Here is a 22,374-nt window from a genome sequence, read left to right as displayed (position 1 = left end):
GACAATTAAAACCATTGAGGGGTGAAAAGTGGTAGCGAGAGACCTGAGACAGCTATGCTTTGGTGGTAGAATGGATGAGGAAAATGTACAGAAGAGAACTGTGTGTGTGGGAACATCCACTGATGTCGGGATAGGATGGTGTACAGACTGGCTTTGTCTACACTGCGTTATCGCAGTTGATTAATCATGTGGCTTTTTCAAAAATCTGTTGAAGGTAGCAGGATGGTGCAGGGTTTTCCCTGGATTTTTTTGAGACAAAGGTGGTAAAGGCTGGAGAACATGCGTGGTGCGTTGTAAGGCTGTGACGATAACCGCATTACCGGAATACCTTGGTCATGTGATGCCTACCACGTGGTTGAGCTCATTATCGTCGTTTGTTTTTTTAAAATGTCAACCACAACTGTCATATACGGTAGTCTAATGTGCTTGCGCATATACTGTGTGATGTACGGTAATACAGTGGCAACGTAGGCTACGTGATGCGTTGGTTAATCAGTTTGCTACAGGTACTAGGCCGCAAGACCTTGCCTTCGCCCCATGAGAACAGCAGCCCAGTGGGATGCCGAAAGTGGTGTGCGAGGAAGTGAAAGTGGAAGGTCAACAAAAGGCTTTGAGTTTGATAGGCAGGGGAAACTCTTGTGATATCATAGGTGATCATGGGAGCTTAATTCTTAGTTTTTAAGAAATTAGCCTACATGCTGTTACATAATGACATGGCATTGCAGTTTTTATGAACTTGAACAATCCTGTGCCAAAGGCAGAGACTAAATAAACATGACCTGAATCTGTCCCTCTAACAAAACATGGAGCCTCTTTGATGACAAAAAAAGACATGCTTAAAAATGATGTCACCCACCAATAATGGCAACATCTAACATCTGGAAAGACGAATTGATTGTGTCAGTATAGGGAAATTACTTATGATGAATTGCATCTCAACAAAAATTTGTGATGGTACATCAAAAGACTGGACAGATTATTTCACTTATTTGCTGTGGGGCCCCTTAGGCAAATCATTGTAATTTTTTGAAATGCTGGTTCTAAGAATAAGACACATCACTCAGCCAAGTTTAGTCAAAATCGGGTCAGTAGTTTCTGGGATGTCGCTTGTGACTAGGGAGATAGAGGTGGATAAACTGTTCAGATAATGAATAGGAAACCATTCCTGAGTATTCACACATCGTTTGCCTCAACCATAACAGACAATTGAATGTCAGGTATGAGGCCGGAGTCTGAAAATATGCACTCATCCCCAGGAATTTCTCCTGTATTGTGTGACAATCACTTTTTTTTTTTTTATCTACACTAGCCATTGTCTGTGAATGTATACCAGTGAAGCGTGGGCAGAACAAAGTTGTCTCTACTGTCTCTGTGTGGGAGATGGTGGGGGATCTGTTCTGATACACACTTAATAGTCTGATGGTGTATGAGCAGCATTTTTTAGGGCTGAAGTTTCATGGTTTTCTTGTTGTGATGACTCATTGCAAGGCTACCAAACATAATCTTAATTGTCTCTGTTACAGACAGTAGCAGCAATCATCCAGCTTACACTTTAACTCCAATTTTAAGAGGTTTTGGGGCATGATTTGACACAAACTTCTAGGCGTCCTTTTCCAGATGAATGGAAGGTTAAGCATCAAAAGAAGCAGTGAACAGATACATTAATACAGCAATTAGGTCTGTCACAATAACTACTTTTGTTGGATGATTTTGCGATAAATGATATTATTGTCATTTTAAGACCATTTTATGCCGCAATTGCAGTTAACATGGTACAAAATAAACATGGTTCAAATAAAGTACTAAATGTGAGGATTTATTCACTGTGAGCGGGAAACCGGCTACTTCTGGCCGCTGTTTGAAGAAACGAACAGCTCTCCTGTTCACATGTCGCTGCAAAAAAAACCCAGATTATTTGCCTCAAATAGATAGACCACACACAGTAAGTTAGGCTATTTATTCTGGCATCATGTTGGCTAAAATGTTGGTGACATTCCTATGTAAACAAACACATATGTAAATACAATGGGCAATATCAAAATTAGCGAAAATGATCAAGGTCATGTCCATATATCATATGATAAGTCAATAACATAATTATCGTGACAGGCCTAACAGCGATTGAAAGCAGCTCACTGAGGATTTAGGACACTTCATCGATGCTTATTACATCACATAATACATAAAAAAAATTAACAAATTGTTTACACCAATTACATTGTCATCACCCATTTGGATAACCCTATTTTAATAGACATCATCCCCGGAGTTGGATGGAAGTTAGTCATGAAGGGTACACTCTGTAAATGGAAAACTGTTATAAATAACTAAAAGTCTTCAAAGGGGGAGATGTCGTCTCATGGGAATCCTGATACCCGCTGTTGTTCCAGACATGGCTTCTATGCCTGTAAACCTCATTGTAGACAATAATGAGCTGATTAGGAACATTCATGTTCAGCGTTTCCCCGAGGTTGACTGCTTTGGGGTGGTGGAGAAGGGGAGGGGACACGGGAGAGACTCAGTAGCCAGACATTTTTCTGTTCTGTTTAGGAGCGACTGAGATTGACCCTAAAAATGAGAATAGCTGGTCCACCTTAAATGTCAGTCCACCTTAAGTGAGCCTGGTCAGGCTAGGTAAACCCATTGTCGCTAACTTCGGAGCTAACCCCTTCACTTTTCCAGCAGTTGGAGTAACAACATATGAGACTTTTCTTGGTCTTGTGAAGCTGCAGCATTTATGAACCGACACACTGTAGTCTGTACTGTACATTTACTGCCAGATTGACATCTTACTGATAACCTTTTCCTCTGCTCCGCTCGCATTCACTGTCACTTTTCCGCCGCTCGCTCTCTCCACTCACTCAACCACACACTTGCTACGCCAGTGCGCCGCTGCAGAATGAATAAAGGGAAATACTGATGTTGCTCTTGTTAGACTAGTAGGATGTCATTATTTTTATCCGTCAATGTCAGTATGCTACTGAGACATCGAGAAAGGGTGTGAATGATTGTTAAAAAAAAAAGTGTATACCATAGTTGTTACAAAAAATATTCCTGTAAGGACTTTCCACTCTAAACAGAACCTGCATAATGCTATTTAGCTAATTTTAAACAACATATTCAGTATCTGCACATACAGACGGTGAGCTGAAAATCTTAGCATCTTAGCAATCACAATAGCATTAGGTGACCTTTTTGGAGCTGATCCAGACTGCATTAATGATGCTGTGGGCTCAGAGGATTTTTGTTTTAAATATTGCATCCAAATGAGTTTTATTTGAATGTAGAGCTTTCACCTGTGATTTATAAAATGTCCCTGTGTCCCATTATAATCACTGTGGGTGCTGTCATAGTGTCCCAGGAGTTGTGTCATTATTCACTGTCTATGAAGTAGCTCCAGGATTTGACTGTGGATGACATAATCACTGCAGTCTGACTTACAGCTCCTCAGTTAAGGAAAAACTGTTTAGGCTATATGGTGCAATTAAGATTTTTTAAAAAAGCATAAAAAAGCATTGTTGTGATTGCCAGTTAATAATCAAGAATGATCAGTTACAATTAAGGCCTGACTGATATATCGGTATCGGCCTAAATGTTATCTGATATGCACTGATTTTTAATTTTTTTGATTTTTTATAATTATATTGGCATCACTGATCATTTTTGTTATTTCAAGTTTAATATATATGTACATATGTTTTTTTTTGTTCTGTTTTTTCTTCCAATTTAGTTACTTGGGGGGATGATTATTAGATTCACAGTGAAGTTTACTGTTTCAGTGCACTGATGTCATTTTATACAATAAAGTTTACTGTTAAACTGTAAAATATCATGCCTCCATTACAAATCTTTGTCACAAATGTTTGATAACCATATCGAAGGGGCCATTGCAAAAACTGTGCATTTATGTACATATTATGCATATATAAGATTATCGGCCGATGTATCGATATTTTTTTACTCCCTAATATCGGTATTGGCATCGGCCCCAAAAATCCAGTATTGGTCAGGCTCTAGTTATAATCACTAAATAAACAGTTTTTTTGTGGTACTCATTTAGACGTTCATGTTTAGACGATTCACAAGTAGGTAATTTATACGATGGTTGGTGAATGTCATACACTTCTGTAGATCCATAAAAAGTCAAATTCTTCTTCGGTCTTGCAGTAACCAGTTATTTTTCTGAGCAGAGAGGGGACTGTTGTCTGACATTTAGGTTTTTAGGTAGAAGCTAAAAACCTCAATTTCCTGAATTGCCAACAATACCAACAATTGCTCAATTGCAACAGTTGCTCTCTGCCATTGTTGGTCAGTTGGATTACCATGCAATTTGGTGCACTTGTGAACTTTCCGCATTTCCTCTAGCACCAAACTTTCAATTTGTACAGTACTTTGGTTTATGTATATTACAGTTTGGTTTTCTTTACAATGAGCATTACAGCATCACAGCGTTGCTGGTATGGCTGCAGTCTTAAGGCCCGTCCAAACAAGAGGCGTTTCAGCGGTGTCTTTCAGTCACATTTACTGTGCTGGGAATGCAAACACATGTATGTACCTAGATGAGTTTTGTGCTCGAAACCTTTTAGTGGTACTACATAGAGGTGGGAATCTTTGGGGGGAGTCTTACGATTCAATTTGATTCCAATTCTCGGTGTCACAGTTTAATAAAGAATCGATTCTCAATTCTAAAACTATTCTCGATTGAATAAAAGAAATTGAGGCACTATATTTAGGCTATTACTCCAGTGCACTGTATGCCATACTGTTAACTCCTGTCCTTAGTCCACTGAACTGCAATATGAAACATAATGTAACTGACAGTTAAGCTAAGAGGTCGTGATGAAGGTCACTGTCTGATTAACAGGAAGAGGCTGAGAAAAGTGTTTGAGTATGCAGCCTTTTGATTTGATTTGAGCTTAAGTGCATTCATTTGGAAGAATCTTACAAGCTTTTTTGTGTATATGAATAATGAAATTAAAGTGTAATTTACTGACCAGCATCAATGGTTATATGTTTTTTGTAGAAACAGAAGTTGGTGTGTGTGTGCTGTGAGTAAGAGGGAGAAAAGAAAAGAACAAAGTGGAGTGCTCAGCTGTATTGTTATTAACATGATGTTTCAAGCAGTGGAGAATAGCCTCTCTACTGCACTGTCAGTACCAGGGAAAGCCATTTTTATTTAAAACTCTGTACGAGTGCAGGGCTTTTGAAATAAAACTGACTATGGACTAGAGTTTCTTTCCAATATATAAGTTTTATATAGTGGTGTAATGTGTGTTGATAACTGTTTAGATGATGGCTTATGAAGTATTCATTAAAAAGATTATTATTCAGCTTTTAAATCCAAAATGCTTGCCTTTTTTGAAGATGAAATACAACATCACTCTAGCACATGTATGCTGCACACATGAGTTTGAGTTCTGTCTTTTTTGTCCATGAACATAAAGTTATTTAATAACGTTATTACAAAAATCAATTTGGGCATTTGTGAAAAAATGTGAAAAAAAAAAAAATTATGCTTCATGGTGTGACAAGGCTGTGGTTAAGGTCTGCTTAGGTTTAGGCACAAAACCCACTTGGTTAGGATTAGGGAAAGATCATAGTTTGGGTTAAAATGATCACTTGAAACATGGTTTATACTTCCTTAAAGTTACGCAACCTTCATCGTCATGGCCACAGTAAACACAATGACATCATGGTTTTAAAAAAAAATATTCAGATTCACGGTTGGAAACATGACACTTACGGTTGGAAACAGGTGGTCCCCTGCACTATCTATCTAGCCATCCACCCAACACACCCCTTCCTAGTCTGACTCACTAGATGTATACTGTGGGTATAATCCTGCCATTGGCCGTCTATTTCAGGTGGCATTCTCTTCCCCTTCTGATATCTGGGTGTTAACGTTGTCAAAATCCCCGTCGCTGCGGGAAACAACAACAACCTCAGAGCTAGCAACTTTGACACTTTGAAAATGGCAAGTTATGTTTGTCATTTTTATCAGTAAAAGTCGTATCACATAGTCAACATGCGTCTTTTACTGTTTTATGTGGCGTTAATTTGAGGATTTAGCCATTTTAATGCCAGGGCTCAAACAATTCCCCACCCCCTCCTCCTCCCCCGACACTATTTTAGCAAGGGCACCATCGCTGCATCCTTAGCTTAGCACTGCCCAAGCCGATTGTGATTGGTTTAAAGAAATACATACAACCCAAAGTGTTTTTTCCCCTATAGCACAATTGATAGTGGGTGTAGCCAGACCTTTCTCCAGTGCTGGCACAGCGCTGTGGAGATAGGTCTGGTAATGCGAGACTAACCTGCTCTTAACAACTGACATCACTTCCCAGCATCATAATTACTACGGCCACCAGATGGCGCAAATGTAACTATAGGTCGTTTTTTCCAGCCTGAATTTTTTAGACCTATGCTGTCATTTTTCTAGTGAGGACGGGCTGCAAAAACAAAGTGAGCATTGACATTGCCCGCAGGTTGGATGTATTGGCTGCATTCACCACCTGTTTCTGCAACACCTTTGATGGTTATATAGATGCTGTTTACCTCACCCTCAGGCTACATGGCGTTTGTAAGCAGACAGCTCATCAAGATGAGTGACAAGTGAAGGAGTGGGAACTTGACCAACTGAGGGTTTAGATAATGGGACAAATGGTAGACCACTGTAGCTGCCTTCTACTTTAAGCCTTTTAAAAATGTAGTATGGATGTTCTTTTTTTAGCAATTCCCTTCTTTATACAGCTATTTTACAGGTGCACTTTTCCACTATAAGTAGCATTTTATTGCTGGCCACTGTGTCATTCCATTGGCATAAATGGGGGTACAGTAAAGTACCTTGCTCAAGGGTATCCTCAATGATGTAAATTTAGAGAGGGCTGACCTTGGTGGAAGTTACTAATTTACAGTGTTCACTTCACCCAGATTTTTCCTGCCAGTCCAACAACTCAAAATGGTGAAATTCTTATCAGTAGCCACTTACACGTCCCCACTTACACCTGTTACACTGTTATTTGAGTTTCTGAGAGTTTGCCATGGTTTTTAACATGACTTGGTTAAAAGGCTAATCTGGAAAAGATGTCCTATTAACCAAGGTCTTGTTTTGGCCAAAGGAGCAAAACTGTGGTGAGAGTAATCCCCGTATTATCATGTTTTAACTTCATCCCTTTGCACTGGGATTAAAACCTCCAGCATGTGTGTAACGAGAGTCATTCTAAAGAGCTTAGTTGCTTGTGTCTCTTAAAACACAAAAATGTCTATAAAAAAAAAAAGTTTCCTGCCTTTTTTTTAATTACACATCCTACAACGTAAATGATTTCAATTTGTTATAATGCAAATTATATTTTTATGAGAAATACTTTAATAGTTAGGACATAACATAACACAAATATACAAACATAATTTATTCATACAGTTTTTTTTCTTGCAAAGAAACAATATCACTTGCAGTAATATGGCATTCCATATTTATATACTGTGACTAATCACAATCTAAATATTTTAGTATGTATTTACAGTCCCATCACATTAAGCTTTAATAGTATGAAGCAGTTGAACAGTGACTGCTGTAACCTTGTATGCTTTATGCTGCTTTCGTTCACACTACAGGCATGGAGGAAGAGTTTCACAAATCTTACCAACTCCAGAATTGCCAGAGCAACTTTCATGGAAAATCCACTCCTGCTCTTCTGATGACACGATGACATGTACAATTGCCTTAAGATTTATACAGATGAAAGTGTGTGTGTGGGAAAGGGGATAGAGAGAGCGAGTATTGTCCAGGTTCAGGTACTGTAAAATGAAGCTTTTGAAGTAGGTCATATTGAAGGTATGCTCACAGGTGGCTTTTCAAGGGAACTCTGGCAACGTGTCTGCACAACTGCAACAAACTATACTGGCATGTGGTGCTTCTGTGTCTGGTTTAGTATGTGGACTGTCTTATTGTATTGTAAGCATAATCAATTACACAATTCAACAATTTACTTTATTACAATATTTGAGATCTACACAAAAAGTCACTGATATTTATATTAGCAGAGCAGGTGCTAATAGGGATTTATTTTGTGCAGAATATCAGTAATACACACCCATGTCTTCAAGTGTTCATTCCACAAAATCCACGAATCAATGAGCAATTGCAGCAAAGATGAGTATCACAGAGAACAGTGGAGTGTCTTTCACTCACTGCCTCTCAGACACATTTTTCGGATGATTATATTCAAATGATTACTGAGGAGAAAGCAGATGTTTTTGTTCTTACTGCTGCTGTTGTCGCTACTGCTGCCGGCATCAGTACCTTTACTGATTCTACTAGAACTACTGCTACTACTGCTTGCTATGACTGTTTTTTATTTGATATATTTTATTTGATACTACTTTAACTGTGTCACACTGCGATGGCAATGATTACATTCCTGATCTCATCCTTAGATAAACTGAACTTCCTTGATGCACACAGATACATGTTAATTGGAAGTGGCGATAAGGTGAGACGAGGGAGTGTGAAAACCATAATTACAATCAGGATTTGGGTATATGCTGGTATTACATTGTTGCATTATCTTCTCTATTATCGTCAAAAAGTCTCATCCATGGCGTCTTTGTGTTAAAGCATGAATAAAGAAACAGGCTAGTTGTTGAGTAATCCATAACAAGTTGGTGAATTTCCCCCAATAAAACACAAAATGTCAACGCTGACAAACATGGTACGTCAATTACAACAGTTCCAGTCAGAATACATAATAGATTCTCACACTACAGCAAGTGAGCAGATCATTAATAGAATTTTACAACACTTCCTGAAGCGTATTACTCTGTTCCTGTCTTGTATTGTCTTGAAATTACACAATAATCCTGCAACAAGTGGTTGATCAAAATGTAGCTGCTGCAGGAATGTTATCAGGTAATGTTCGGAACTTGGCAAACCATGAGCAAATTAGTATAATGTGTAACAGGCCCTGTGGAAGCACAACCATGAGATCACGTAGACGCATCACATTCAGAATTGTCAGCGTACCTTGTTGCACTCCATGCACTACCTCATTAATAACCGTCTGACTGGTTTGTGATAGCCTGGACAGAACCGAAGCAGTATCCAGCTCCTCACTATTAGTGTACGGTATATAGCACACACATGGAAAAGTTCCAGGGTGCAAAGTGCCGTTTTTGAAGGCTATTCCAAGAAAGACAAAACAGATGAGATCCCTCTTTCAGGAAGAAACACACATGAAAGCATCTGTCAGTTATATGATGTCCCGGCTGGACCAGTTTCAGTAGTTAAAGCCTGCAGAACACTTTGTGTGCTTTAGTGAAAATGGCAGGAGAGTGCCAGCATCGTATATTATATAAGAATATTTTAATTACATTCAGATTATGTCTATTTAATTGGTGGATTGTGTATTTTTATGTTTATGTTTTGCTAGTCATTTTTCATTGAAAGTTGTTCCTTCCTAATTCAGCATATTTTTTCTCACCATTATGCTCTGAAGCCTATATGTTGTGCGCGGGGTTGTCTCTAGTCAATAAAAAAAATATTCTACCAATTTCCCCTCCTGTATAAAATATATGGTTGACTGGAAAGTGAAAGATGAGTCCACAAATGACATGTCTGGCAGAGTTCTGTGAGACATTGAGCAGTCAAGTGGGATGAACTTTGGGTTGTTTGAGTGCAGACCTACTTTATTTGATATACACAAGGGACCCTTGCTCTCTCAGAATGATAAATACTTCACAGTAGACAAGAGAGATTCCCTTTCCGAAACCCAGTTACTGTAAGTCACAGCTAACTAAAAGAAGTAGTATTTTCACAGTAACATTTTATTTTATCTACATTTACCACAGTTTCTAACAGAGTTAATACAGTTGAAATACACTGTTTTTGTACCTTTGTGATGTTAAATGTTGGAGATTGTTTCATATTTAATACTGATACCACAACGATGATTATCTGCTGCTACTGATACTAATCTGATGCTCAGTCTTTGCTCTTCTCTTTCTTCCTTAACTGTTTATATGCATCTTGATTGTGTGTAAGCCATGAAATATTTTAGCTTTATGTGCCACTTTTTGCAAGGCAAAACATCAAATTATCTACCGGTCTTTCAGTCTGACGACTTCACAGTTTGAGGGATGTGTGACAGACATTGTTGATATTGTCAGAATTGCTTGTTCGCTCCACTTGATCTAACACGTTTTCCGAGAATTATCAGATGTTAAAATACAGTCTGTGTGTTCTTTGGCAGTAGGTTGAATAGTTTTGCTCTCACTTCTCAAAATAACCCAAACCAAAAGTGTAGAATTTACAGGTTTTAATATGACACTCTAAACATATTTGGAGTCAAGTCAAGTCTAGTCAGTTTTATTTATAGAGCACCAAATCACAACAGAAGTTATCTCGGGGCACTTTTCACATAGAGCAGGTCTAGAGTGAACAAGGTCTTGGAGGGACTTTGTTTTCTATTCTGCAAAAAAATACCCTTCAAGCCAGAGATGATAAGACAAAGAAAATGCTGTTGAATTTCCGGAGGAAAAGATGTGCCTCTGACTCCAGTTATCAACTTTTGGGTTGATTAGGATGTTGGTCAGTCCAACACGTACCCCAGGGTTTGCATGACAACAAGCTGACCGATACAGCCAATAATAAAATGAAGTGCTGAAAAGAAAGGGACTGCCTGAGAGAAGGCTTCCTTTCCTAAGCAGATTTGTGTTATTTAATGTATGCGATGGGCTTCTGCTCCTCTATTTCACACTGTTATGGTATGTTTTATGTTTATGCTGCTGTATGCAAGTGAGATTCAGTCAAGGTCATAGTGAGATAAAGGAGGGTTAAAACCTTTTTCCGAAAAGAACAGTTGTATCCAGCCTGTGCCGACAGCTGTCTAGACAGCAGACCTTCAACTATTTAATTCCCTACATCAGTGAGCAAAGACACTGAGAACTCAGAGAGAGCAATATAAAATGTCACTCCCCATTTTTAGTTAATTTATTTCCAAAAACTGTAGAGAAAAGGCCCCCCTTATAGAATAGCAGATTACATATGGAGAACAAGATGCAAAAACAGCTTATACTAGAAGGAATGAAAGGGATAATCGTGTCTCTATCTGTATTTCTTTCTGTTTTTCTTTCTCGCTGTCTCTAAATAACAGATAGTCTAATTGCTAATTGTTAAACCCACTAGTCCTTCTGCTGGTGCATTCTGGGAGGACGGGGAGCAAATGAGGTGAGGCAAAGACGAGGAGGATGATGAATGTGAGACAGCTCCTGCTGGATCTGGACATGCTTCCCTCAACCCTCAGAGCTGTCTGTGCCACTGCATTAATGGTCTAAACGACACAGACAACTTAAATGAAGATGAGGGAGACTGTTAGCGAGACAAGAGAGAGAGAGAAACAAGGAAAGGGAGTGTGCATTCAAACATGCAGACAGTGAGACTCAAAATATCAGATAAATGGAGACTGCTTTTTGCGCAGAGGTGAATAGCAAGGAGGTTGAATAACAAGGTCGGCGCACTTTACTCTCCATATTTTTTAAGCCTACACATCAGCAATATATTCTCCATAAGCATAGGTGCAGTTTTTTTGTGTTTAATATTATTCCCCCTCAAAATGAGCATTTGTTATTGCGATCCTGTCCTGTTCTATTCAAGATTATAGCTGTCAAATATGGAAGCCTTTAATTGCAGTGCAACATTTACAGTATTTTTACATTTTTTCAGTATTGTTGGAACATTGATTGTTGATGCTCAACCATTTCATGAATGTAGAAAGTCCAAAACAACAACAAACTAATTTGACTGTAACTGAAAGAGCACATAGATTATTACATATGGGTCATCTAAAGTTATCCAATCCTTCCGTGTTAATTCTGCCTCTGTAATCAGTTAATTGACATGTATTTTAGTGTGGTCTCATTTGTTACATGTGCTGTTTGATTTTTTTTTTTTTTGTCATTCAAAATATTTGTTAAAGAAATTGCAATGAGCCATGTTAACTTGTTATTTTATGTGTACACTTTAAAAGTAGTTGTTTTGTCTGCCTGCTCCCACAGCAGTTCACTGAGGTCAGGCTGTGGAGGGTGAGCCAGGCAAGCCAGCACCTCTTGCTCCTTCTTGAACTATAAATAAGTCTGACAGAGCTTTAGTGCATGTTCAGATTCTTTGTTGTACTGGGAAAAAAATCCCTTTCCACATGTTAGTAAGCCAGAATGGATGGAATGCCATCATAGAGAATAGTGGGGCTTCTCTATGGTCCATGTGCAGCTAGTCACTCACCTGATGTTATTGCATCACCATGTTTTGATAGTGGAATTTAAGTGGTGATGCATTGACCTCTTAAGCGGCTTTGTCCTCAAAGAAACATTTATACATGTTTTATATCCACTGGCCACTGAAGATACTTGCTGATTGGGTAGAAGGTGCCCAGTTAAAGGTACACTCAAGAATACACACAATGTGCATTGCTTAATGGAAAAATAACTGTTGTTTAGCAACTTTGAGTCGTACATACTGCATATTGCATCATAGGTGTGGCTCTGTTTTATGAGTGTGCATGGAAGGGGTTGAGAGCTGATGTTAGATGCACCAGAATTTTAATTTAGTGTGCAGGGTTTATTAAAAATGCAGGTAAACATAGCAACAATAACACATCTCTAACTTGGATGAAATGAATCCAAACACAGATTGAACAAACCTTTATAAATGGATGGTAATGTTCAGACAGTCTGTCTGTATGGTATGAATATGAGAATGTACTCAGACATATCTTGATACAGGAAATAACAAACTCAGTCAAGGAAAGGCCATTCCACTTTGCATCCAGATTCTCCATGTTGTTCAATCTTTTAGAGACACCCTTGTGTTTGAATGCTTATGCAATGTTTGTTAAGAGTCATTTATTCACAGCAGCAGCGGCATATTGCTCAAGCTGAAAGCCTAAGGACCATGCTGTTATTCACAAACTATTCGCATTTTGTATTTGGAGCATAAATGTGTCAATTTGATTTTGGGAAGTTGACATGAGAAAACCCAAATTGTGTGTTTTATATATAACACACAGTATCTGGGTAACACCTTTTTACTTTTCATTTGCTTTAAGGTGAAAATTACTTTATGCTTGGTACATGTTTGTGTGTAAAATATATGAAAAAAATGGGATTTTTGTGACACGTGACAAATGAGTGACAACCAATTTCAGAGCCCAGTTAGTGCTGTGGGTGCCAATCACAGTCTGATTGATACCATGAAATGTGTTTGATTTTCTCACTTTGTTTTTTTCTGTTGTGATTTGATTTCGATGCAGCATGGAAAATTCATGTCACAATGAAAAACTATTCTATTATAATTATTTAAGAGACAAGCTGTGTAATGTCATTTTTTAACAGATGTTGTTCCTTTACTTATCCACACAGTTAATATATCAACGAGTTTTGTACTTCACTTTATTTCTTTGATTTGTTTTTACATAAATAGAAACTGCTGTTCCATGTCAAGCTATGGTTTGCACACTGAGGTCAGAATAAAAAATGTAATATATTAGATTAGTTTACATGAAATAGTGGAGTGGGGATAACTTGCCTCTGGGCCACACTGCATGGTGTGAACATCGCTATGATTGAGAGACATGAAACTAAATGCAAAGATGTCACCTAAAGAGATCAGCAGAGGGATTTGAATTGACATTTGTAGAGTTCTACAGTGTGCTTCAAGATGTAGATGATAACCAGAAGTGTATCCTCCCAATAATTCATGTTTTTTTCTCTCTGTTTGCAGGCAAAGCTTTAATGAAGAAGCAGAACTGCTAACATTCTTACAGAAGGGACCCTCTTCAACAAGTATGGGGTCACCATGGAAACCATTTCTCCTCCTGTCTGTCATCAGTGGCCTTTCAGGTAGGAAATTCACAAGGTGGTGTTCAGAGATAATAGTAAGACATAGTTGTACAGAATAATCTTCTTAAGTACAGATATTAGAAGAAATAGTACAGTACGCACTGAAATTTACTGTAATGACATGGCAGTTGTAAATGGGACACAGCTGGGAGAATCATCATTTATAGATGTGAGAGGGGATTTGTGTCTTTTCACATTTCGAGAGGAAAGAATCCACATCTTTGAAATGAGGAATTTTTCATTTAAATCGGAGAATAAGGGAAGATGCCATGGCTTGTGAAACGTTTCCTATTCTCGTAGGATTTTCAGTCTGAGATCTCTTGACAGGGTTTTTCTATACCTCATCAGTAAAGGTGTATGGTGGCTGTGAACAGCAGAAACTCTCAGGAAAAAAACATCCAACACATCACCACTGTAGTTCCTCAGTCCCAACATTTGCATGACATAATTTGAACAGCAAGGTTAATTAGCCAGACAAACACTGCTTTATGTATACCCTCCTAATTAAAAAAGTAAATAAAACCCCATTCAATGGATATGCATATTTATAGAAGCATCTTTAAAGCAGCTCTCTTGCTTTTGTGGCCCAATAGGAATCAAAACCTCAACGTGGGAGTCTTCTGCTCTATCAGTTGAGCTGAGTTTTCTGGTAGCATATCTTTGCTAGCGCAATTAGCAGTGAGTGCATAATTTTAAATTCCAGATCAAGTGTCTACTTCGGTCAGTCTAGACTGTGTTTGCCAGTCTAATGGATTCCGCCCTTTCGCTGGTTCTTTCAACTCATCAGGGGAAGGTTCATGTACTCTGTGGTTCTCTCCGAGCTTCAATTCTTGGAATCAAACACACAGTGCTGACTTTATTCGTCTACTTCTTAAATCACACTATTAAATGAAGGCAACTGTTTCTTAACATTTGACAGTCCCTCTGGGAAATTGCAAATTTGCGATTGCAACAATTAACGCAAGTTCAAGAAATCTCTGCAATATTTGCGTGAGCTTGCAATTGTGCTAAATTATCACATCTTTTCCACCTGAAATGGCCAAATCAACAGACCATTTGTGATTTGGACAAATTGTCGCATTTTATGTCATGGTTACTTACGTCATCACAGCACATTCAGAAAGGATTCAGATGCACATTCAGGTGGAAGATGGACAAATCTCACCTGCCAACAACAATGACTTCCATAGACCGAGCAAAACAGTCCCCAGATGTTCCCAAATGAGGTTTGCATTCAGTTAGTCTGAAGAACACAAGTTGATGCGTTCAGACAGCAAAGATGGGCATAATCTACCCCCAAAATAAAAATGGGCACTTTGGAATTGAAACAATTTTTTTTAATGTTTTATATGTTATATTTATTTAAAGCCTATAAATGGAACTCAAGTACAGTATTTTCTTTTTTATATAACTTGGAGCATGGTTCTCATGTTCAGAAAATGAATTAAAAAATAGCGCTGAAATATGGTTTCTGTTATATGCAGTATGCTTTTTATCAAAGGAAGTGATTACATATGACTCTTTATTGGTAGTAGTTTAAAAAAATTGCATTATTTTCCTTTCTCAATTCCTGCAATAAGAGAACATAAAACATTGCAGATGGTATTGCCATTTTTGAGCAAAGCTGCTGCAAAATAAGGCATCTTTGGCCACAATGGTCACAAAAAAACCTCCCCAAAATCCTGGAGGGACTGGTTTGAACCCTGTCTCCGGGGACTGTTGGATTCTGAATTTTAGAGGAGAAAGGCAGGATCCCTGTTGTGGAGGGACAGGAAGATAGGAGCATTTTTGCACGCCACAGGCTGATGGCCTGCTGTGTTGTGTTGATGTCATGTGAAGTATCCACCTTCCCTTCCTTTTAGTTTTTAGAGTCTATTGGTCAGTTGTTGAGTCTATGGACTCTCATAGCTGGTCATACTTCCCCTCTTTGAGTCACAGACTTCGAAGATGCTAGCCTTGGGTAAGACAACGATTTGTGTTCATAGGACTATTTCTGTAGATCATATTACATATTGCAGTGATTCATTTCCATCAAAGTCACCCGAATTTCATTACCATTTCAACAGCAAACAATTCAATCGTGTGAAGATGATTTACAACTTTCTTAATGGTCCATATGGTATTTTACTTTCATGAAATATGTGTATTTTGTTCATATAGTACCTAATTTGTTGCATACTGGCAGTTTGCACAATTGGTTAGCAATCTTAAGTGTTTGCATAGACGAGATAATGATGCACTGTACAAAGAGCAACAATGCAGAATGAACATGACAGCAAAGCTTTTTCAGGTTGACACATCTTTGTTTCCAGGTAAGGCACAATGTAGCACACTCAGATAGAGTTAGCCACTTGTATGAAGGCTGTCAGGGTGAAAGCCAGTTCAACATTAAGGGAAGACGACTGTGGTTTTCTTTACAAAAGCACTCGGAGGTTTGTTGTATTCTAATCAAAAAACATTTTAAACAGTTATCTTTAAAGTGTGACACTTGCCTCCCCAGAGAGTGTGTGAAAGTAATTCGAGGGAAGCATGGGGATGTGTAGGAGAAATGGTGAGGCTATAAAAGCTCACTACTTATTTGATTATATGTGTAGCTATTCACGCCACAAAAACTATTGAATGGAGTTAAGGAACTTTCCATGCTCTCAAAAGCAGTCACATTAAAACCCTCAGAGATAACACCATAGTGATAACCACTGGCTGTAAAACAAAAACCCCCAAACAAAAGATTTACAGGTAACTTCACCTTCACCATAAAACCAACTTTCAGAAACTCAAACAACAAAATAAATCAACCCTTTTCACACTCTTGTACTCCATCTCCACTTTGTTTACTATTCAGTGGTGTCATGTCTTGCTAATGTCACCCCTACTCGTGAGATCTGGCTTAATCATTGGATAAACAGTAAACCTCAAATAAACACCCATTTATCAAGTCTTGTCGCCTCAGGTAAACCTTAAAAATGCAGAGATACATCAGGTGACAATACGGTGTGGTGGATGTTGCCATACTTCAACCGTGCACTTCTTGAAGCAGATCAAGACATTATGTAGTAAAATTTAATTCCTCAAAGGAAACCGATACCTCCATTTTCTGGTTGTCACATACTGTACTGCTTTGCATCCTTTCAGGTTTCCAAGGATAAAGAAATATAAGAATGATTATTTTTATTTTTTCATCAGCATTTTAGATTTTTTAAAAAATGATTAAGTGGATTAGACTGCATAATGTGTAAAATATTCATCAGTCAATCATAGAAAGTCAAGGCAATAAAAAGAAACGTCTCAATAACTGCAGTGTGGAGTAACTGCGAAGTGCACTGATTATTGAAGGCTTTCAGACCAACACTAGCACTTAAGCCGCATCTCTCAGAAATGTCTCATCTGTCGTGGGTGTCTATCTGCTTTATGAGAAATAAAAGCAAAGGCTGCGGCTGCTGCAGTAGGTGCTTTTGTTGTTGCAAACATAATGAACAGAGAAATGTCAAAACTGGGTGGAAAAATCAATAGATTCTGGTATTCCAAGGTCCACTGTGGGACTGGACAATGAATAGACCCACAGTAGTGTAAAGAATGAATTTCATTCAGTATTTCATAACTATATATATTATTGATGTTTGTACAAAATTATTAAAGATATTATTATAAATTATATGAGTAGTTCAGAGTTGATTCTAAACGATCATTTATGCTACAGTATTCATATTATTATGAGTATCTTCAAAAACTAAGTGTACTTTTTAGAGAAGTAACTTTAACCTTAGCTTTCTTAAGCAACTATAAGATATAGATATAGAAACATACAGAATACACAAGAACATGTCGCTTCAGCTACAGTTTATTTATTTTTCTTTTAATGAACAAAGTATTACATTAGAAAAGAATAAATTATAAAAAAAAGTTTTTCTGTTTATCAAGATTTCAACTAGTTTATCTAGTGTATAAACAGGGACTTGTGCAGTTTATTTGTTTCAGTTTCAGAGTCAATTCTGTCCATTAATTTTTCATCTATGATATCATTTTGTTTCTTGGTACCAAATGGTTGGTTGGGTGCATATAGAACAGAACTGACAGAATTTGCTCTGCTTGTTCATTATAGGTATCTACATTGACCCTTGTTGTTTTACTGCATTGCCTCTCAGAAAAATTGTTAGTCTCTTAATGGCCTTATAGGGCTTTACTAGAGGATTGTTTTTCCATCTTTACATTCCATACTAATATGGAGAGAAATCTGTGACCGTGTCTACTTTTCTCTTGACCAAATTTGCCATTTTATCCATCAGAGGTAAACATATCTCGATTTTCTGGAACACAACCAATTAAAAGTTTCAAACAAACTTTGTGAAATGAGCTTCCTGTTTAACACACTACGCATCTGAATGACATTATAGGAAAGGAGAGACTCTGTTGTTGACTCTGTTCATGTTTTTACATTCAGTCAAATATAATAATATGCAAATACTTAAACTGCAAGTCATTAACCTTTCAGCAGTGACGGCATCACAAAATGATTTCCCTTGAATGAACAATAAATTATGGTCACTCTAATTTTACATTAGCATACAGTGCTGTATATGCATGAATAAGATACCTCAGTTTGTCTCCTGCTTCCAAGTGCAGTGCTGTATACAGCTTTAGTTTTTAAGCACACAGTCTATATACGTATTTTGAGACAGTCTCAAGCTAGCTGTTGGGGAAAAAAAACCCCAAAAAAACACTTTTGCAGTCTGCAAGAAGAATCAGACCAACAGTGATGATGTTTTTCTGATTGAGATTGCATTGCCACTATATGCATAACACTGTGTCTATACAGAAAGCGTAGCGTGAGCAGCAGAAGCAGCGTGTGCGTGTGCATCTACACGGTAGGCACAGTACAGTGTTTTTAAGTCACCTATGTTTTTAAAGCACTTAGAGCCCAATACACAGTGACTGTAGTACACCTATAGAGCATGTGACACGCAATCTGTGTAGACAGTTGTATTGATTAACGTAGAAACTGATACGGACGACTGAAAAATGCGACTGAGACGCTTTCAGTGTAGACACGTTGTAAGGGTCGTGAGATTGATTGATTAACACTATGTGTGCCCCGAAAAAGGAGGTACCTCTTTGACACGGTCAGCACAATAAGATCTATTGAACTAATAAATATGCAGAACTTTTGGCACTTTCATTTCATATTATGGTGCAATACTTTTGTTTTTATGGTGAATTGAACATAACCTCATGCAGAGAAATGCACGTGGTCCACATTAATGATCACAATTTGTCCAAAAGTTCCATTTTGTCCATTTATTCAATTCTGGTGTCCAAGAGATATAATAGAAACAGTGTAGACAAATGAAATTTTATGAGCATCACATAAAGACCCTGAAAAGAAGATACACACAATACATCAGTATTGTCCTCAGGCATGTTGTTGTCTCATTAGAAGCAATGACATGAAGCAATGTCTTTACTTTTGTTTGCTTCCTTCATTCTTCGGCCTTGAGAGAAATTTTCTGAGCTCATTCCTGTTCGGGTTATTTTGGAGGGATGACTCTCAGGAGGACTTTAATCAGACCTCTGGAAGGAACTTGTTTTTCCTGTCATCAGCCACACGTTAAAAGCTGAGTGTTACCTTATCAATAACTGACATCATATTCACCAGATTAGTGTTGCACATTTTGTCTGCAGTGGAGATACCATCGTGGTATTGATTTTTAAATTGTGATACAGAAAGAAAGAAAAAACAGCTTGCTGTTTAAGAGACAACAGTGTCAAATGTTAAATCTGTAGATTGTGGTTTTTTGGGATAGTCGTCCATCCTACCAAACAGTTACTTGACTAATGTGACCATAGGTAACAAAGAAAATCCATGAAAGTAGCGGTTTTCCACTTTAGTCAAAACAGCACTGAGAGCTGAGTATGCTTTTAGCACTCACAACTATAAGAAATATGTCACATTTTAGTAAGAGTGCTGCACTTCAAACTGGTTTTCAATATTATCAGCAGTTGAAGCCACAGGCAGCCATTCCCAGGGGTGTGATGTAGTCTTTATCTATTATGATCCTTTTGACATGATGGCTTTTGTAATGGATTATTGACCTACTGTTCTCACTGAATATTCTAAAAATGCTCACTTTGAAGACAATAGTTCCTCTGCTCTATTTTATTTTCCTTTGTACCTGTCTCCACTGTCCAGTCATTTTCATTCCATACATATTTAAATCATGCAGAAGCAGAAAGGGCAGCACAATTAGATTTCTCTCATGTTTAAAAGTAGGCCGGACAGGCATGATGTCAGGGCCATTTTTTTTCTCCCCCAGCCCGCCCCTGATTGAACTACAGTGTTGCTTGGAGTGTAAAAGTGTGGAACGGTAATTCAGCTGTTCCTCAGCTAACTCTTAGGTGTCTCAATATTAAAAGTGGGTTGCAGAGAATATAGATGTGTGGGGCTGCATAAGTGATGCATGAAGTCATTTTCACCAAGGGCAAAAGAGTCATACATCAGAAATATGGTTTGGTATGGGGAAACGGATAGATATTTGCATGCACTACACATAGCTGGATCATGCAGTGAATATATCGCTGTGATTGTATACCAAGAAAAACAAACATTAAATACTGTGTGTGTGGAGTTTTCTTAAAAGTCACTTACACACCATAGAGGTTAACTGCTCTTCTTATTGTCCTTCCCACTAACATCCCACTAAACCAAACGACATAGTCCATGGTGGTCAATGCTCGCATAAAGCAATAATGGATAGTCACGGTCCTGCAGGTTAATAATTTTGTGTAGCTAAACTTTACTGAATACAAGAACTGTGGGATCTATTTTCGGTCCGACCATCAGGGACTCGTGGAGTTTCTCCAACTGGCAGGAGAACCTGAGTTACGACAGCCTCTCTTATACTCACAACTTGAGCCCAGAAAACAAAAGTAATTGTTGATTTTTGTAAGCATGAGATATTGTCCACAACATTCATGTCTTGGCAGTCATGCTTATTGAGTGTGAGCGGTGATCAACACTTTCATCAGTAGGTGGGGATTTTGAATTTGGCATTTTAGAATACATGAGCAAATACAGTGAGTCTGTGTGCCGATGCCAATGTTTGTGAAGAAGAGTTTTGCTATCATGTGCCACATAGTGCCAATTAGAAAAGTCTGTTGTCATTTGCTTAATATTTTAGATGTATAAAACTTGTATAACGTCAGATTTTTTTGTCATAACTGTCTGTTGTGTCTCCAATATTGGTATTAAATAAATAAATGAATATCAGGAAAAACAGAGCATGTTGAATAGAGACTTCCACACTTCCCGTTAAGAGGCATGACAACATTAATACCATACACCACTGTGGTTTCATTGTTACTTTGGCAAGGTTGAAGTAACTGTTACAATCCCCATAGTACACCATGGATCAGAAAAAAAATACTGGGTTTTAGTGAATAGTCCGCTGTGATAGGAGGTGCGGTGAGGTTGCATATGATATATGGATTGTTCTATCTGTAAAGATATTCCACTGAATAAATGGTCTCAAGCATAATCAGCTTCAGTCAATATAATCTCCCTGTGAAGGTCTTCATTAATCTTACAGGCTATGGCTAATCATGTCCGTATACTTGAGCCCCCTTGAACGTCTCACCTACTTACTGTATGTTATTCTAATTAATTTTTCACACCACTGTCCAGTGGATGCAGACAAGTCCAAGACTCACACATTGTGCTGTGCCAACACAATGGCTTAATACAAGTAGATCTAGTACAAGCAGAGTATTTCTAGTTTTTCTAGTATGTTTCCCCAGTCTTAAGTTTCCCCAGGTCTCCCCTCTCTTCCACTAAAACATGTCATCTTCTCTTAGCTTCACCTTAACCTATGTTGTCGGTGCGTTTACATGTTAAGTCCCTTGCCTCGTGACTCTTACTCTTGTTTATCTAAAGTTGAATTTATATAATATACTGAAATGTAAGATCCATTAAAGTAAATCCACAGACTCAAAGTCTAACATACATATGATAATAAGGACAAGGTAACAGGAACGTTTGGCTTTTTGTTCTTTGTCCAAGCATAAAATGGCCTTTGTCTCCTTTGGTGATGTTATCATGAAGATGGTGTTAAGACCTGAAACGATCACCGATGGCGTTGCTTTAGAGTTCCCTAAAATGCAGCAGGTGCAGCCCTTTCAACAACAATGAGTGTTTTTGATTTTGCACCCTCTGAAAGATAGGGATCAGTGGGATCTGCAAGGGTCATTGCTTTTATCAGATGAAGGTGACAGCTGACAAGAGCATGTGCCTGTCGGCTTCAGTAGTCAAACAAACAAAAGAGACTCTTTTTTTTTAGCATGCTGTATTTGTCAGGATTTAGCCCTAGCCTGTAATGTTGTTTTCCACACAGAACATGAAACACACAGATCATGATGCAAACATGTAAAGACAGAATACCCTTGGAACTATGTATAAACCATAAAAGATATAAGGATGTGTATTGATATATATGC

At 38.0% G+C, this 22,374-nt stretch overlaps 1 protein-coding gene across 6 annotated transcripts in view; it reads left to right on the top strand.

The window, feature by feature from the left end:
• cntn5 (contactin 5) overlaps positions 1–22,374 on the top strand; it is a 109,048-nt gene that overhangs the window by 18,832 nt on the left and 67,842 nt on the right. For all 6 annotated transcript variants that reach the window (XM_067595284.1, XM_067595281.1, XM_067595283.1 and 3 more), the window contains exon 2: positions 13,772–13,890. In XM_067595284.1, coding sequence (XP_067451385.1) covers positions 13,836–13,890 — 55 coding nt within the window. In that variant the 5' untranslated portion in view covers positions 13,772–13,835. The remainder of the gene's footprint in view (positions 1–13,771; positions 13,891–22,374) is intronic.

The sequence above is a fragment of the Thunnus thynnus genome, chromosome 7 (assembly GCF_963924715.1).
Source record: "Thunnus thynnus chromosome 7, fThuThy2.1, whole genome shotgun sequence".
Taxonomy (NCBI): Eukaryota; Metazoa; Chordata; class Actinopteri; order Scombriformes; family Scombridae; genus Thunnus; species Thunnus thynnus.
This window is presented reverse-complemented; position numbering and strand designations above follow the sequence as displayed.